Here is an 18,443-nt window from a genome sequence, read left to right on the forward strand (position 1 = left end):
ATGGTGTGGAGCTAGCTCCAAGTTCTTGGTTTGATGGCAGCAACCCTGGAGGTAGTGCCGTGGGCGAGGGCACGCATGTGACCACTTCAACGCTCATTACTGTCGCATTGGAACCCGCAGCCTCAAGACTATTCAATTCGCCTCCATTTACCGATGGGAGTATGCTCTCGGCTCCAGTGGTGGCCGCAAGAAACTCATCTGAGCAGGAGTGTACCCCTGTCCTTCCCAAACTGGCTGGTCCTCAAAACAGATGCAAGCTTACTGTCAGGAACTGACGACCCAGGGACGTTGGACCGAGGAAAAGGCCCTCTGGAATATCAACCGCCTGGAAGCCTGGGCAGTCAGATTGGCACGTTTACAATTCAGCCACAGACTCCAGGGTCAAGCGGTCCATGTAATGTCTGACAATGCAATGACAATAACCTACATCAACCGCCAGGTTGGAACCAAGAGCCAGAAAGTGTCACAGGAGATAGATCTCCTTATGGAATGGGTGGAAATACATCTACAGATGATCTCAGCCTCCCACATTGCAGGAAAAGACAACGTCAGAGCAGACTTTCTAAGCAGGGAGAATCTGGATCCAGGAGAGTGGGCATTGTTGGCCAAAGCCGAACTGAAAGTAGATCGCTGGGGTCTTCCATCCATCAACCTGCTGGCCGCATCTCACAATGTGAAGGTTCCCTGATTCTTCGGTCGCAGAAAAGGTCAGTGATCCCTGGGGATCTACGCTCTCATTCAGACCTGCCAGAAGAAGAGTTGCTATACGCCTCCCCTCCGTGGCCCCTGCTGGACAGAGTCATTTGCAAAATTGAGCACCACATGGGATTAATCCTACTTGTAGCTCCAGATTGGCCCAGACATCTGTGGTATGTGGACATGCAGAGACTCCTGGTGGAGACCCCTTGTGCCTCCCTCCGCACAGGGACCTGCTACAGCAGGGATTGGTCCTTCCGACTTGATTCTGTCTTACGGTCTGGCCCTTGAGAGGTCTCGCCTGATGAGGTGAGGATATTCTGCGGCACTAATTGCCACCTTACTCCGCAGGCAGAAGTTCTCTACGTCTCTAGCGTATGTGCGGGTCTGCAGAGTATTTGAGGCCTGGTGCGAGGAATTTGGTGTCCCCCCTCGGGCAGTCAAAATCCCACTAGTTCTGGAATTTTTGTAGGACAGCTTGAATAAAGATTTGACAACTCCAGGAAGGTCCAGGTAGCAGCTCTCTCCTATTTCACGAGCAAGGTTATCGGAACCCGCCTGTCGGCTCATCCAGACGTGGCCCATTTTCTGAAAGGGATGAAGCACCTCCGGCCACCCCTACGGTGACTGGTTCTCTTGTGGAATCTTAATCTAGTATTAGAATTTTTGACAGGGCCCTCCTTTTGGCCACTGCATAGTCTTTCCTTGCATTTATTCACCTTGAAAACAGTGTTACTGGTGGCTATATGCTCGGCACGTCAAATCTCTGAACTACAGGCATTGTCGTGTCTGGAACCATTCCTCTGGATGACCCCAGGAGCATTACAGCTTCGTACTGTTCCATCCTTCTTGCCCAAGTTAGTCTCGGAGTTTCATTTGAATCAATCCTTTTCATTGCCATTCCTAGATAAGCACAAGGACGTGGAAGAATACTGCCTTCTCTGTCATTTGAATGTCTGTAGACTTTTGGTGTGATATCTGGAAGTTTCAGAATTGGTCCGAAAGACGCCTGTTTGTCCTTCATGGTGGAAGGAAGTGGGGTGAACCAGCTTCGTGGGCTACCATAGCTCACTGGATTAAGGAGGTGGTCATGGGAGCCTATGTGGAGGCAGGGAAGCCATTACCTTTTCAGGTTAAAACTCATTCCACTAGGGCTCAGGTGATCTCATGGGTGGAAGCTAGACTGCTGTCTCCTGTCTATATTTGCCGAGCGACAACGTGGTCCTCCTTGCACACCTTGCCTGGACGTACAGGCCCGAGAGGATTCAGCCTTTGCAAGGGTGGTGTTAACGGGACCACGCGCAGCTTCCCGCCCTGATTGGGAGTAGCGTTTGAACATCCCATTGGTCCTGAGTCCATCTGGCTACATGCTAGGAAATGGAGAAATTACTTACCTGATAATTTGTTTTCCTTAGTGTAGACAGATGGACTCAGCATCCCTCCCATGGCTGCCCAAAAACGGTGCCAAGGATTCGCCTGTGGAATTGATATCGATTCCAAGAGATTACGGGTAAGCCATCATCCAGTCCCTAGATCAGGGCATCTGTATTCTTACTGGAATTCACTGTTTATGATTGGTTGAGTACAGTTACGGTTATCCGTTTTTAATCATATTTTAAATTGTTTTTTCAATAGTATGTCCATAGTGACTTTTGAAGAGAATACTGAATGGCTGAGGACACCGCAGGGGTGTATCTAAGGTGCTGTCAGCTTTGAAATCTGATTCCATCTCCTGGCAGGGGAGCATAATCCATTGGTCCTGAGTCCATCTGTCTACACTAAGGAAAAAGCAAGTTTGTTTACCATAAACGGTGTTTTCCGTAAATAGCAGGATGAATTAGCCATGCTTTCTGAGAGCGCTCCCTGGTGGCTCGCATCGGGAACTTCTCCTAGCAGTAGTAAAGCTCTGCTGGTGCCTTCCTGGCGGTCAACCATCTCTTCTCAGTTGGTCTCAAAGAAAAGGATAGCAGGAGATTCTCCTTGCTTTTTTGACCACTGCCGCAAACCGAGCTGAGGGTTTCAGTGTATTGTACACACATGAAATATGAAACCCAACATTGTGTACCTAGTAGGATTTTTTTTTCCCTATATGCATCACTTTGCACTGGTCCACATTAAAGTTCTTCTGCTATATAGATGCCCAGTCCTCCAATCTCACAAGATCCTTCTCCAGTGCCTGAAAATCTCTGGGCGTTTTAACAACTTTGAATCATTTTGTATAATCTGCAAATTTGATCACCTTGCTCATGCTCCTTTTTCTAGATAAATTTAATATGTTAAACAGCACAAATCCACTATTTACCTTTCTCCATTGGGAAAACCAAATAATTAGTCCTATTCTGTTTTCTGTCTTTTAACTAGTCACAATAGATCACTGCCTCCCAACCCATAATCTTTTTATTTCTTGAGGAGACTTTCATGAGGGTCTTGGTTGAATGCATTCTGAAAATTCATATACACTACATTGACTGGCTCACATATTTATTAGCACCTTCAAAAAACAATGTAGTAAGCAAGATTTCTCTTTGCTAAATCCATGTTGATGCTTCCCTATGAATCCATGACTAGCTATATGGCCAGTAATTTTGAGTTTAAGAATAGCTACTAATATTTATCCAGCACCGAGATTTTGCTTACCAGTCCGTTTTCTGTTTTATTTTTCCTGGGAATTTCAATGTGGTGATAAAAATCAGTGGAAACAATTATTTTGCTATAACAGGGAAAAAATATTATTGGAAGTGGCATTTTTCCATGGATTTTATTTTTATCACATTGAAATCCCCCGGAAAAAAATAAAATAAAAACTGAAAGCGAAGGTCCCTAGGGGCAGTGTGAGCAGTCTTTCAAGCTGGACTCTGGCAAATCTTGCCCAAACTTCTTCATTAGTGACAAGAAACAAAATTAAATGAAGCTCTGCCTTCTTCCGCCGTTCACAAAACAAAAGCAGAAACAGATCAGCACTGTTCTCTTTCTCCTTTTCTCCCATGGGTCTGGCTAGTTATACTCCTTTCTCAGGGATCTCTGCCCAGGGCTAGGAGTCCCTCCAGTATCTGGTTTAAGATGGACTGGGTCTGATTTCTGGGGTTTTCTCCTATATATATATTCCCCTTCACAGTCCCTGTCTATAGTATACAGGGTCCCTACTGGATCCCTTTTTAAAAGCTGGTATGACATTGGCCACCCTCCATGGTAAGGTACAGTGGCTGTTTCTTAGGATCGGTTACAGATTACTTGTAACATGTCTGCAATTCCATATTTGAGCTTTTTCTCAATTCTAGGGTGAATACCATCCAGAAATGGTGGTGATACTCTTTAGTTTGTCAGTTTGCTTTATTACATCTTCCATTTACACAGTGATTTGCTCTGAATCATCACCATCAAAGAACACTTCTGGTATGGGTATCATCCCAACATCCTTTTTCAGTAAAGATCAAAACGAATGATTCATTTATGTTTTCTGCTACAGATTTGTCATCCTCTTCTTCCCTTTGGTCATCTAGTTGTCTGACTCCCTCACCTAAGTCTTCCTTTAAATGTTCTTGAAAAAGATTTTCTTATTAGTTTTAGCTGTTATGACAAGCATATTTTCAAATTGTCTCTTAATGTTTTACATCTAATTTATCAGTGCTTATGCACTTTCCTGTTTTTTCTCATTTGGGTCTTTTTTATTTTTTTGAAAGATGCCCTTTTAGGCATAACTGCCTCTCACCTCTCCATTAAACCACACTAACAGTCATTTGGTATTATTTTGACTTAATGTGTGGGATACATTTTATCTGGGCTTCAAATATGGAATTTTTAAACAATGTCCACACTTCATGCAAACCTTTTATCCTTGGTAACCACTCCTTTGTGTTTTTCTAACTAGTTTCCTCATGTTATCATAATCTCCCTTTTTAAAATTATATGTTTTTTTTATTTATTTGTTTTTATATATCAGCATATATTATTGCAGTCATTTTATGTTCCCTCCAGTGTGCATCTCAAATTTGATTTGAATTATGATCACTATTGGCTTGCTAAGTGGCCTCACCACCATTACCCTTTGCACTGGATTCCACCGAGGAATTTATCTAAAGTAGCTTCCCCTTTCATTGATTCCAGGACTGGCTGCTCCATGAACCAGGCCTTTATAGTATCTAGAAATGTAACTAACCTAGTATGCCCTGATAAGACCTTGACCCAATCAATAATGGGGTAATTAAAATCTCCCATCGCTACTGTGTTACTAATTTTCTTTTCCTTTCTAATTTCTCTTAGCATTTCACTGTCTGTTTCTTTATCCTGATCAAGTGGATCCGTAGCATATTCCCTCTGTTATACTCTTCCCATCACACATGGGATTTCTATCCATAAAGGTTCTGCAGTGCATTTTGTTTCCGGCAGGACTTTTATCTTGCTTTGGGGTCTTTGCCATCCTTTACATACTGTCACCTTTTCAACAATTTGACCTGCTCTTTCACATTGTTATTATTTCTACCCTGATATCTGTGTCACTTGGCTTATCCTCTTTCCAGCAGGTCTCTGAGATACCTATTATATCTGTATCTTCATTAACTGCCATGCATTCCAATTCTCCAATTTTACATTTTTTTTAATGTTACAAAAATATATATTCTAGTATTTTAACAAGCGTTTAACATTGGTAGACGTCTGGCATTCACATATAGAAAATTGAGTGTATTTTATTTTTATATACAACCTGCTTATTAGCAGTTGATAAAGGCAATTTGGAATTCTTCCTGACAGCTCATTCAGTTCCACCTGGGTTTACTTCCCCACAGCCCTGTGCTGAGGGATGGAGGCTGCAGAGCAGAACTAGGGCTGAATCCAGGTAATTGCAACCCATACGCTGAGGGGAGGTGGCTATGTGTGTAAAATCCCTATTCTCTGCCCCTCTCCAGGTCCGCTTGCTGGATGGCTCTTCTCTTACGCAGACGTTTCAGGCTAAAGAGCAGCTGGCAGCAGTACGACTCTACGTGGAGCTGAACCTCCATGATGGGGGTCACCCCTTTAACCTCATGACCAGCTTCCCCCGCCGTGTATTCACAGCAGAGGACATGGAGAAACCCCTGCAGGAACTTGGTGAGAAGCTCCCCCTCAGCAAGGGCCCTGCCTCGTTCTCCAGGGCAGATCATCAAGGGTACAGGCTCTTCTCTCTGCAGGTGTAGGTGTTGAGAGCAGTGACACATAGGCTCCTTTCTGCAGTTGTAGGGGGGCATATGTGTTAAACATGCATCTCTGTGCAGGAGTTAGGGGCATGATCTATGTTACATGCCCCTCTCCCTGCAGATGTGGGGGATGCTGAGTTAGATGCTCATCTTTGTATATTTATTTAAATGTTTTATATACCATCATTCCATGTGAGAAGCACTAGTTCTAACGGTTTACAGGTAAAACATTCATAACTATAACGTGTTACAAGGTAGATAAACATTCATAATAAACAGAAGTAATACAGTGGTAGACATATAACATGAAAATAGAGCTAGATTAAAGGAGTTTGTGAGGGGGGGTTATTGTTCAAGACTTATTTAGGTTATCTTAAGACATGGAGAACTGGGTGTTTCTGTCAAGTAGAAGGCGTTTTTGTATCGCCAAGTTTTTGTATCGCCAAGTTTTTTAGTTACTTTTGAATTTCTTTTTATCTGTTAATGTTCGAAGTTCTTCTGGTATGGAATTCCAAAGTTTTGGGCCAGCAATTACAATCACTCGCTCTCTAGTTAGCGTTAGACGAGAGCCTATTAAGTTCAGGATTTCTAGGAGGCCTTTGTTCTGTGATCGGAGAGTTGGGGGGGGGGGTTGTGAGGTTTAAATGTTATTCCTAGCAGATCATTGTTGTTCAGGTTAATGTTATTGAATATTATTGTTAGGACTCTATAATATATTCTTGACTGTATAGGAAGCCAATGGAGAACCAGCAATCAGGCCGATACAGTAAAGTTCGCGGGAGAGCGCCTGCTCTCCCGGCGCGCGCACAGGCCAATGTCCTGTGCACGCGATTCAGTAAACCAAAATATTTAAATTAGGGCCGGCGGTAAAAAGAGGCGCTAGGGACACTACCGCGTCCCTAGCGCCTCTTTTTGGACAGGAGCGGCGGCTGTCAGCGGGTTTGACAGCCGACGCTCAATTTTTTCGGCGTCGGTTCTCGAGCCCACTGACAGCCACAGGTTTGGAAACCGGACGTCGGCAAAATTGACCATCCGGTTTTCAACGTGCGGGCTGATTTAAAAATTTTTTTTTTTTATTTTTTACTTTTGGGACCTCCGAATTAATATCACCATGATATTAAGTCGGAGGGTGCACAGAAAAGCAGTTTTTACTGCTTTTCTGTGCACTTCCCCGGCGCCGGCAGAAATTAATGCCTACCTTTGGGTAGGCGCTAATTTCTTAAAGTAAAATGTGCGGCTTGGCTGCACATTTTACTTTCTGTATAACACGGGAATGACTAATAGGGCCATCAATATGCATTTGCATGTTGCGGGCGCTATTAGTCTCGGGGGGGGGGGGGGGGGTGTTGGACGCGCATTTTCGACATGCTATTACCCCTTACTGAATAAGGGGTAAAGCTAGCGCGTCGAGAACGCACGTCCAAATGCTGGTGGGGCGCACTGTACTATATCGGCCTGAATATTGGGGTGATGTGGTCAAATTTCCTTGCACCAGACAACAGTCTAGCTGCAGCATTTTATAGTAGTTGCAGAGGTTTTAAGTGAATAGTCGGAAGAACTAGAAGTAATGAATTACAGTAATCCTAGGTTTGTATAGTAGTGGGGGGCACGGCCTATATTACATGCTTCTCTCTCTCCTCTCCCTGCAGGTCTGGTACCCTCTGCTGTGCTGATTGTTGCCAAGAAATAACTGAACTGACATGTTTCCCTTCAGCTCTGCTTGAAGGAATGACCCAGGCCCGCAAAATTTGGAGAGATACCCAGAAATGTGTCTTCACCACAGACACTGCTAAAGAAGAGGAAAGACCACAGGCCCTTTGAACTCCTCCCACTCTTGTTTTCTGAGACTTAACTTTTATTTTAATTGGTTGCTCATTTCTCTTTGTTGGACTCTTTAATGTTATGAGTTGAGTTGAACAGAGCAGTTGCAAGTGAATAAAGTGTTCTTCCACTTCCCGTCTGTCTCTTTTTGGTCACTACTGTAAGGATGAGGACAAGGGCCTACAAAACATGCTCATAGCCTGGATGGATTGTGGGTATGAATGGTACTGCTCTGGAAAGCATGTTCCTCCCTCTATGGTGATTTATGTGCTTGGGAACTGCCTGTATGAGACGAGAAAGTCTTGCTCTCTCCCTCTGTGGTTGGAGGGGCTCAGGACCACTGGGCATACTATGGAAGGTGTAATCACTTGATCTTTGTGAGACAGCTCAGCTGCCACAACACCTAGAGCCTTTTACCCAAGACCAATTTCCTCCGTATGCACAATTTATTTTATTTACAAATTGTTGAAACCATCATTGAATTATGTATGTGAAATGCCTGTACATAGTTTCCTCTCCCAAGAGATGAAAGAGTACCAAGGTCAGTGATTCTCTGTCCTGCAGTCCCTTCACATCTTCCTTTCTGCTTTTCCAACTGGATCCATCAATAGGGCCGTGCCCCAAGATGCTAAACCTGCCAAGGAGGACAAACTGTTACAAACATTTCTGAGAAGGTGACAAACATTCACAGGCTGTGATCCAGGCGGTGAAAGAGGCTGAAGAAGAGTTTACGTACTCTGTTCATTCCTCAGTACAGCCTGGAGGAGGAGGTGGTAGTAAAATTTTGCTATATGCAGGAATTCTGCAGTGAGAGGCTTGGGCTAGGAGGTAGGGGACAACTTCAACCCAACAGCTTTCCCTTTTTAAAAGGAAAGATCCAGGGCTATTTGCACCCGTTTATGTAATAAGAGTAGAGGGCGGTGATGTGCAGTATTAAGAGGGAGGGGAGATGGATACTCACCGAGGGCGAACACGAGCTGGGTTATGATTCCGGGGCCCGGGGGCCCGCTCCCTCGCGCCATGATGCTGCGAGCCCCAGCGAACACGAAGCCGCCAGCCAGGATCAGCCCGGACCCGCAGAGGAGGCGGCAGCTCCAGCACTGCCCGAAGACGGAGGAGGAGGAGGAGGAGGGAGGCCGCGAAGCCGAGGGAGCCGGCGAGGACATGACGCGGGAGGACAGGAGGAACCAAGGCCGCCGGACGCGGGGACAAGATACAGCGAGGCACCGCCGGAAACGGAAACCTGGAGCGCCTACGCGCCAAGCACGCGCTGCTACCGGAAGCGAGTTGGCGGGGGGGAGGGGGCGGGGCTTGCACTGTTTGTATAAAAGCGGGAGCGCTGAGCCGGAAGGGTCTTTTTTGGCGGAGGTAAAACGCCGGCTGCGTGTTAGGGGGCGGTGGGGGGGTCTGGCGCTGTCCGGTAACCGGGGAGGTCGCTTGGTAGGTGGGAGGGTGGTTTGGGTCGGGGGCCTCCTTTTCTTGGCATGCGCGGGTTGCTCAGTACTCGTGCGTGTAATGTTTGGAGGCAGAGCATCGCCCCGGCGCTATGTCTTCGGTGCCAGTCCCTGCTCCTTGGGCTGGTTCTATCCTCAAGCGCTGGGACAGTGGATCCTCCGAGATCTCGGGTGCCCCCCCCCCCCCCCCCCAGTGCCCTGCCCGAGGGGATCCGGGCGCCTCTTGACGCTCGGTGGAGTTGACTCATTGCATTTGTGCTAATGGCGGTTTCTCTTGTTCTAGGCGTAAATCCTTGAACTTTTGCCCGAGAAGATGGAAAATCGGTCGCTGGGAATTATCGCTGGCAAACCGGAAGGATGGAGGACTGGCGCCGGTGCCCTCTCAGCACGTTACTAACTCGCCACCCGGAGATCGGGGTGCACCAAAGCAACTTTGCGCTTCTAGCAACCTTTGTCTTGTCCTCCTTCTTAAATTATATGGAAAAACTTGGGAGAGGGGGGTCCCGTCTACAGTTTTCTGTTTTGCTCTATTTTTATGTACTGTGGTATGTGGTTCCCAAAATGATTGATTTGATTTCATGTTCTGCCTTTCGACTGGGCTGCACTTTCAAAGTGGATTGCCTTCAGGTACGGTAGGTATTTGTGTCCTTTAGAGGGCTGACCATCTTAATTTTGTATCTTTATACTTATGTAATTTGCCAGTTGTATCTAGGATGATTAAGACTCGATGGAGAAGAGGGACGAACGCTGTGCTCCAGAGATCTACTAGAACTAGAGTTGTTTAATACATTTTCTAATGATCCGGAAAAGGGAGTAAAGAATGAGGTAACTAAATCTGCAAAAGTATAAGATTGAGGAATTGCAGGAGGGACTGGGAACTGAACATCTAAATGAGCAGAACCAATTTAATGTGGTTAGGATTATTCCCTGCCACCTAACTTTCTGAACAATACTAGTTTCAATACTAAAAGTTTCCACTAAGGAAAAGAACCTTTTGCCTCCATGAATAATATACTGAAATTCTCAATTTACTATGTAGTAGGGGGGTAAAAAAAAAGTAAATAGAATGTTACCTAATAATTTTTATATAAATTCTTGGTGCTAACCACATCTTAGGTATTGTGGGCAGTCCTAATTGCCTAGTCTCAAAAACTTTATAGCAAAGTTAAAAAAAAAAACTACAGAAAATGATAAAAGGGAATGGAAAAACTCTCTTGTGAAGAAGGGCTAACAGGTTAGGGTTCTTTTAAGGTGGAGGGGGTATGATAGGCTTATAACATGCTCTGCAACAACTAAACAGGGATTCCTGTTCATACCCCAGATCTGTCCAGACTCTTTGAGTTTTGCATCCCTGCCAGCAGATGGCAACAGTTTCACTGACACTACTACGTAATGGTGTACTACCTGCCGTCCCTCAGTATTTCTGTCTCTAGGAGATGGTCCATCCCCTCTGGTTTGAGGTGGTGGGGGTTTGTGACCCTTTTGATTAGCTCTATTCAGAGTTCCTTGGGGTGCATATCTGGTGGTCCAGATCCCTCACCTGTCACAAAGCAGTTTGGAACCTACTGTCAGCTTTGCAGCTACAAGCCTAAAGGAGCAGGGAAATATATCCTCTTATTTTCTGGCTAGCCTAGGATGGTATGGAAAAAAAGAGTAAGGGTTAAGTTACTTCCTGCCTCACAGGACTCTGCAAAATTAGTTAATTTTCTCGACAGCCTTCGGGGGTGCAGATCAGTAAGGTGTGATTGTATTGGCAGCATGCGGTCCCAGATACATGGCATATGGCAGTGTATGCCACTCATTTGGGCTGGCTAGTGCATAGGCTGTATTTTGGGTGGAGAAGACACTTGGCAGTGCCTGCTGCTTCTGCAAAGTCAAGTCGAGGGTCTGGTGCTACTGTCAGGTCTCTTGGAGACCCACAGGGGGCTGGATCTACCACTGATTCTTTCCTTGTCAGCATGGGAGTAGCAGCCATGTTGGATTCCCGGGCAGGGATGTCAGCGGGGAAAGCAGGGAAATCCCTACTTAGGTTATCACCAGCTATAACCAGTCCCAAGGAGGAGCAAGAAGGCTCTGATTGAGAGGATTTCCCCCTTGATATGACTTGAATCCTCAAAGGCTTTTTCAACTAAGTTCATGTTGCTAATGCTTAAAACGTATTTGGCAAAGAGCAGCAGGGAAGATGCACACTTGGACTCAGTCTCTGTCCTCAGTGGATCTGTGGCTAGTATGTTGGATTCTCCCCCTAAACAGTTTAAACTCGCTGCCAGTAGAACACGGGCATTCTCTTTGGCAGGACCTGTCCTATGGAACAAGCTGCCATCCTTCCTGCGTCAAGAAGCCTGCCCAAAAAAATTTAAACAGAATCTGAAAACTTCCCTTTTCAGACAAGCTTACTCTTAACTACACACCTCCTTCTGAAGTTTGATTCCCCCCCTCATAGGACATTTCGCTGTCACCTAATTAATTTTACCCACTTATATATTTGTTTCTACATTTTATAATATGTAACGTGGTTGTAATCTGTGTAATATAATCTGCAATTCACCCTTTTTGTTTCGCCCCTCCCATTACTGTTCAGTTTTGTGCCCTGTTCATTGTTCTCTGTAAAGCTCGTTAGCTGCATTTTATGTTCTATGTGAACCGATGCGATGTTCCCAACGTACGTTGGTATATAAAAGCCTTTAAATAAATAAATAAATAGTAAGGAGATGCATGCAGGAGAAGGTGTGTTTTGGATATTTCCTGTCAGTCTTGAGGTCCACATGATGATTCAGAGAATTATGATGCTGCACTGGTGGCTTCCCTGGGAGCAGACCCAGTTGCCTGATGGTGCAGATTCGGGTGGGGACCAAGAGGAGGCTGCGATGGCTGAAGGGGTTGACGCCAAAGTGCACCTTTCCACAGCTCTGGCCTTTGATTCCACATGTGCTCCAGGAGCTGTCTGGCTAGGAGGAAACAGATCCTGTGCTGGATGACTTACAGGATCCAGCAAAAGCCTTTCCCTTTCATAAGTCTAAAGTTAGGGGGATGCTCTCCAGTCCACCTTAAGTTGGTAGAGCTGTGGCGAAGCTTTATCCATTGTCGGAGGAGATGGAGCTTTTGGCGCTTCCCAAGGTCAATACTTCGGAATTGGCAGTAACTAAGACCATTCCGGTAGCTGCTTTAAGATATGTGCAGGATTGCAAGTTGGCGATTCAGAGACTCTTTGACGTCTTGGCCCTGGGTATAAGAGCTGTGATTTGCAGCAGTTGTATGCAAAGGGCATGTCTGCATTGGGTCCAGCAATTATAGGTGGTGGTGCAGAAGGCTGAGCCTTTAGAAGCGGCTGTGCCATATGGGGCAGATGCATGGACCTGATCAGGACATCTTCCAGGATCATATCTGCGGTGTGCTGGAACATTTATGGTTATGAAACTGGTTGGTGGATGTGTGGTCCAAATCTCAACTGGGAGCCCTTCCATTTAAGGGCAAACTCTTGTTTGGGGAGGACTTGAAGCAGATAAACATCTGGGAGAGTCCAAAATGTGCAAGTTACCTGAGGACAAGCTGAGACAGAAGATTTATTTTTTTCCTGCTTTAGGCATGGTTTCGAGACAATAGGAGATTTCGACAAACTAAAGATTCTTCAGGGCCTCAGTGGCAAACCGCAGCCAGAGCTTGGTCCTGGGATCAGGCTTTTCAGGGTGGATGGAAGCCAGCCCGAGACAACCCTAGTACAGGTGCTAGGTGTGCAAAGTGGTTCCCAACCTTTTTCCCATCGTGACACACTGGACAGGCCACGCTCACATGTGTGACACACTGCTCATTACAATTCACGGAGGAAATAAAAAGTAAAGGTCCGGTAATTATTTTTATTGTTTAAAATGACACAAGGAAAAGATACATATTCTGTCTGAACAGAAATTGCATAAATAGTAAACATCCCACACCAAAACAGCACCAATTTCCAGCACTTAAACAGTAACTACCTTACCTAAGAAAAGGCAACACTGAAATATTATACCAGGCCTTAAGACACCAATACATCTCCTATTAGGAAAACGGACCAAGTCAGGCTGCTATAGAGTCCTACACAGAAACTACAGACCAGCAGAAAACCTCACCTGAATCACATGTGCTGACCCTCACCTAACATAGAATAAAGAGACCAAAACGCATAACTAGAAGCATGCAGACAAAAACTGAACTGGAAACTGCAACAAGCCAGAGTCTCTGACACATTTATCATTTTGCATTTGGAGTGAATGAGTAATAGCCTCATTCACATGCATTTGTATATGATGAGCGCTAACTCATTCACTCTGTGTGGGGCGCACTAATCCCTCTATTGCATTAGGGGGTGGATTATCGCCTATTTAACCCGCATCCGACAGTGGGTTAAACAGTGCGCTCAACTGAGCGCACTGTATTGCATCGGCCCCTGGGAGTCCTCTGCCCTCTTTCGGGCCGATACAGTAAAAGTCGCGGGAGAAAGGGCGAACGCTTGCTCTCCCAGCGCGCGCACAGGCCCCTCTCCTGTGTGCATGATACAGTAAATAAATTTGTTTAAATTAGGCCTGGTGGTAAAAAGAGGCACTAGGGACACTAGCGCGCCCCTAGTGCCTCTTCGGACAAGAGTGGTGGCTGTCAGCGGGTTTGACAGCCGACGCTCAATTTTGCCAGCTTCGATTCTCGAGCCCGCAGACAGCCATGGGTTCGGAAACCGGACACCGGCAAAATTGAGCATCTGGTTTTCAACCCGTGAGCCGATTTCAAATTTTTTTCTTTTTTTTACTTTTTTAAACTTTCGGGACCTCCGACTTAATATCGCCATGATATTAAGTCGGAGTGTGCACAGAAAAGCAGTTTTTACTGTTTTTCTGTGCACTTTCCTGGTGCCCAGAGAAATTAGCACCTATCTGTGGGTAGGCGCTACTTTCTGAATCGCGCGGGAATGACTAATAGGGCCATCAACATGCATTTGCATGTTGCGGGTGCTATTAGGTTCGGGGGATTGGACGCGCGTTTTCGGCCCCTTACTGAATAAGGGGTAAAGCTAGCGCGTCGAAAACGCGCATCCAATGGCGGGATAACAGTGCGCTCCGCCTGTTTGACTGGAGTGGGGGGAGTCTCAGCAAGGGGGGGGAGATCCTGGGATCTCGGTCATCTCTGAACACTCTCTGAATCACTCTCCCGCCGCCTTTGATAGTATGCGGCAATTCACAGAGTGCTCTCCCCCCGACCACGGAGCCCTTTCTCCGAGCCACGCACTTCGCGAAAGCTGACGCCACCCGACCTTCCACACGGTGGCGGACGAGGGAAGGGCACAGCTCAGCCCCGCCTCTTCCGGCTCTCGGATCAGGTTGCCCGACGCGCAGCGCGCAGGTGACGCAATGACGCAATGACTTGAGCACGAGACGGAGCGCACGCGCCCCGTCCATTATTGGCGTTGCTAGGGTGACGCCCGCCAGCGCCGGATGGATTTTCTGCGCAACTTGGTTGCCTTGGAAGCCGTCGCTGTTCGAGCCCTCACGCTCTGCGCTGGGATATGACGCCATCGTTTGGGTAAATCCCGGGCCCCCCCCTTCCATAGCAGTCGCTGTAATTTGACGTTGGTGTAGGAGATTCCTGGTCGTGATTTGCCGACTTTCCGCGCTCCCTTCCGGGCGCTGCGCGAGGTCAACAGCCCCTGCTCTTCGCTGCTGGGGGAAGTGCTTTACAGACGGAAGGGCCCGTGCTGTTACTCTCCGGTAATATGCTCCTGCCCCGGGGGCGGTTATTGTGGGGTCTCTCTCCGGCTCTTCTCAGGCTGCGTGGTTTCTGCAGTTTGGCAGGTGAGTACTTCCGGGGTGATGATAACGGATAACGTGGGGTCCCCTCCCCAAAGAGTTGGCCCTGATTTCCGGGGCAGATGTTTTGCTGTGAATGTGAAGGTAAAGGCGGGTTTGTGCTGATTTTGCGTTTGGATTTTTAATTGACCCGCCTTTCCAAACTGGAGCTCCAGGTGAGTTACGTTCAAGCACACTGTGCATTTCTCTGCCCCTGAGGGCTCACAATCTAAGAGCTTCGTTTACCAAGCATTTTTCCCGTAGTCACAGAATGGGTAAAAAGCCTGAGTAAATCAGGCCTTAAGTTATGAAAGCGGGTGCTGAATACACAGCGCCCACTTTCAGCGCAAGTTTTTTTGCATCAGCCCCCAACTGTGTAACACTTTCCATCACACCTTTAAGGGCAGCATGCACTGTTAGCTCTTTCAGATAATAGAAAGACTAGGGGGCACTCCATGAAGTTAGCATGGGGCACATTTAAAACTAATCGGAGAAAGTTCTTTTTCACTCAACGCACAATTAAACTCTGGAATTTGTTGCCAGAGGATGTGGTTAGTGCAGTTAGTGTAGCTGTGTTTAAAAAGGATTTGCTAAGTTCTTGGAGGAGAAGTCCATTATCTGCTATTAAATAAGTTGACTTAGAAAATAGCCACTGCTATTACTAGCAACGGTAACATGGGATAGACTTACTTTTTGGGTACTTGCCAGGTTCTTATGGCCTGGATTGGCCACTGTTGGAAACAGGATGCTGGGCTTGATGGACCCTTGGTCTGACCCAGTATGGCATGTTCTTATACAGCACAATACTGAGCAACTTGGAACAGAAGTGGTAGGGGGCAGTTTTCTTCCTTACCTGCATGAGGGTCTCCAGCCTCTGATTGCTACTTAACTACTGATGATGATGATGATGATGAAGATGATTATTATTTATTTATTTGTATACCATCAATCTGAAAAGACAACCTTGGCAGTTTACAATGCATTAAATAACATAAATTAACAGTATACATAGTCCTAGTTACAATGAATTGTAACCTAATGTACATAAAATTAAAACAATTATGATCCAATTAAGATGCTCAATCACTATTGTTTTTCGAAAAAGCGATGTCAAATAGCCATGTTTTCAGAGCTTTTTTTTTTAAAGGATTTGCTGTTAGATTCCAGTCTTCATCCAAATTGAAATGACAAAAAGGCAGTCAGAGGCCACTGTACAGGTTTGTAGGAACACTGGTAGGGGGACAAGGGAATACATAGCCATCCAAGACCATCACATGTGTAGGAATGTTTAATTAATTATGCTTACATAAGCCAGGGATGTCTCAATGCTAGGATTAAATGGTCCCCCTCTGGTTTTGGAGGGATGTGTGTCTTGGGGCTGGGGTTGGATGGTTTCTGCTTGACTTGGGGGAGTCTCTGCCAGGGGCTTCTAACCTTTGTGAGGAGTTTGGGGGAAGGGGAGAGGTCTCAGATCTTGCTCATGAACTCTTGGCTTTGCGTTTTAGATGACCTCCGCCAGAGGCTGCACTGCAGGAGCACCTGGGACCACTTCTACAAGGAGAAGACTGCAGACGGCTTCTGTCACTTTGACTGGTTCTTCGGCTACAAGCATGTGTCAGGCTTCCTGCTGTCCTTCTCCGGAGGAGCCAGGGCCAAGGAGCCATGGTGGGTTCTGGATGTGGGCTGTGGGACCTCAGATCTTGGGCCAGGCTTGTACAGAGACTCTCTGGACCCCATAAACATGTTCTGCTTGGACTTCTCACGCGTGGCAATTGACTGCATGCAGGGGCAGATCATGGATGGCCCCCCGCCCCGGAATCCACTCTCCCAGCTCCACTTCATGGAAGCTGATGCCACTGACTTGTGTGCATTCAATGCCCAGACCTTCCATTTGGTGCTGGACAAGGGCACCTGCGACTCGCTGCTGCGTGGGCCTGCAGGGTTTAAGAATACCCACAGGATGCTGGCAGAGTGCATGAGGGTGCTGAGGCCCGGGGGTACCCTGCTTCAGCTCTCTGACGAGGATCCTGATGCCCGGCTCCTATTCCTAGAGCAAGCGAGCAAAACACACGTAACCGTGCAGGAGCTGGGGCACGTGCATGGTGTCTGTTACTATGGTTACATTATCACACTGCCAGCATGCTGATGTCACAAGGAATTGGGCACTAGAGAGTGGGGAAAGTTGGGAGGTGGTGCGGAATGACAGTGGAACAGGGATTTGTGCCTCATCTTAGGCCCAGTCTGTCTCCTTTGGTTAAGATGGCAGTTTTTAATGGTATCTAGAAGGAGAGCTGGATTAGTCTCGTTTCATAAGCAGCTGGTTATGCAGTTGGTAGTGTGATAGTATTTCCATTGCTGCAAGTCTGAAAGCAAGTGGGTGGCCAAAATCTCATGAGATTCCATACTTGTGAGAGTTGAGTGCAAGGTGTTTAAAATCATGAGAGGTCTAGAACGGGTAGATGTGAATCGGTTATTTACTCTTTCGGATAATAGACTAGGGGGCACTCCATGAAGTTAGCATGGGGCACATTTAAAACTAATCGGAGAAAGTTCTTTTTTACTCAACGCACAATTAAACTCTGGAATTTGTTGCCAGAGGATGTGGTCAGTGCAGTTAGTGTAGCTGTGTTTAAAAAAGGATTGGATAAGTTCTTGGAGGAGAAGTCCATTACCTGCTATTAAGTTCACTTAGAGAATAGCCACTGCCATTAGCAATGGTTACATGGAATAGACTTAGTTTTTGGGTACGTGCCAGGTTCTTATGGCCTGGTTTTGGCCACTGTTGGAAACAGGATGCTGGGCTTGATGGACCCTTGGTCTGACCCAGTATGGCATGTTCTGATGTTTCTTTACAGAAACTCTGAGGCTGCCAGCCATTCTCTTGCACATGCTGGTGATATTTCTGTTGCTGGCATGTCTGGATTTCAGGGCCTCCCTCAAGGGTGCTGGGCCCAGGTCTCAGACATGCAGTGGATAAAGTGTTTGTTTGGCACTAGCTTGTAGTGTCTTGTTATCAGTTCTGACCCTGACCTTGTGAACATTGAGAACCCTGTCTGCAGCATTCTTAGACTCACACGAGGACTTCATCATACACCGCAGGAGGCTCAAGCACAGCGAATGCTCGTCTCTATGGAGGAATTGGCTGTCAGCCTATCGGCGCTTCGCTGTACCGCTTACAGTCTCAGCACACCATCCTGTAGCAAAACCTCCACCGCCAATGGCAACATTTTAATTACAGCTTCTACCTAGCCTGACCTGTTCTAAGAGTGTTGGACCTTCGAAATGTAAAACCTTTGTATAACAGGGACATGTACAGGTAGTAAGGAGGCAGTGGTGGAAGTTGGCAGAGCGCTAAGCTGCTCCCTCTGAGCAAGGGGCAGGTAGGGAGGCAGCAGAGACCCTGTTCCCGGTGGTCTGATGGTGGGGTAATGAGGTGATGTTTCTGCTGCATAACCTGAAAGACGGAGGGAAAGGGTGGTTGGAACAGAGAG

General features: G+C 46.6%; 3 protein-coding genes, 1 long non-coding RNA gene and 1 other non-coding gene across 5 annotated transcripts in view; 4 read left to right on the forward strand and 1 right to left on the reverse strand.

The window, feature by feature from the left end:
- UBXN1 (UBX domain protein 1) overlaps positions 1-7,823 on the forward strand; it is a 40,382-nt gene extending 32,559 nt beyond the window's left edge. The window contains exons 9-10 of the mRNA XM_029614857.1: positions 5,601-5,781; positions 7,517-7,823. Of these exons, the coding sequence (XP_029470717.1) occupies positions 5,601-5,781; positions 7,517-7,557 (222 nt within the window). The 3' untranslated portion in view covers positions 7,558-7,823. The remainder of the gene's footprint in view (positions 1-5,600; positions 5,782-7,516) is intronic.
- Positions 7,824-8,115: 292 nt separating this feature from the next.
- Positions 8,116-8,914, reverse strand: DMAC1 (distal membrane arm assembly complex 1). The gene is made up of 2 exons (XM_029614858.1): positions 8,650-8,914; positions 8,116-8,322 (listed from the first exon to the last, which is right to left on the reverse strand). The coding sequence occupies exons 1-2, from the start codon at positions 8,852-8,854 to the stop codon at positions 8,258-8,260; spliced, it is 270 nt and encodes an 89-aa protein (XP_029470718.1). The 5' UTR covers positions 8,855-8,914; the 3' UTR covers positions 8,116-8,257.
- Positions 8,915-8,990: 76 nt separating this feature from the next.
- On the forward strand, positions 8,991-10,375 carry LOC115098324. Its single transcript, XR_003858469.1, has 2 exons — positions 8,991-9,056; positions 9,426-10,375. It is a non-coding gene; the product is annotated as an uncharacterized LOC115098324 (long non-coding RNA).
- Positions 9,158-9,295, forward strand: LOC115098422. Its single transcript, XR_003858510.1, has one exon. It is a non-coding gene; the product is annotated as a small nucleolar RNA SNORA57 (small nucleolar RNA).
- Positions 10,376-14,976: 4,601 nt separating the features above from the next.
- On the forward strand, positions 14,977-17,493 carry CSKMT (citrate synthase lysine methyltransferase). The gene is made up of 2 exons (XM_029613564.1): positions 14,977-15,067; positions 16,458-17,493. Exons 1-2 carry the CDS (start codon positions 14,977-14,979, stop codon positions 17,096-17,098), a joined length of 732 nt encoding a protein of 243 aa, XP_029469424.1. The 3' UTR covers positions 17,099-17,493.
- Positions 17,494-18,443: the final 950 nt, after the last annotated feature.

Source organism: Rhinatrema bivittatum, chromosome 8, assembly GCF_901001135.1.
Source record: "Rhinatrema bivittatum chromosome 8, aRhiBiv1.1, whole genome shotgun sequence".
NCBI classification, from domain to species: Eukaryota; Metazoa; Chordata; class Amphibia; order Gymnophiona; family Rhinatrematidae; genus Rhinatrema; species Rhinatrema bivittatum.

Coding starts and splice junctions, on each gene's coding strand:
- DMAC1 (XM_029614858.1), bottom strand. CDS start 8,854: ATGTCCTCGCCGGCTCCCTCGGCTTCGCGGCCTCCCTCCTCCTCCTCC. Junction 8,323..8,649: donor CCAGCTCGTGTTCGCCCTCG/GTGAGTATCCAT, acceptor CCTCCTTGGCAG/GTTTAGCATCTTGGGGCACG.
- CSKMT (XM_029613564.1), top strand. CDS start 14,977: ATGATAACGGATAACGTGGGGTCCCCTCCCCAAAGAGTTGGCCCTGAT. Junction 15,068..16,457: donor GAATGTGAAGGTAAAGGCGG/GTTTGTGCTGAT, acceptor TTTGCGTTTTAG/ATGACCTCCGCCAGAGGCTG.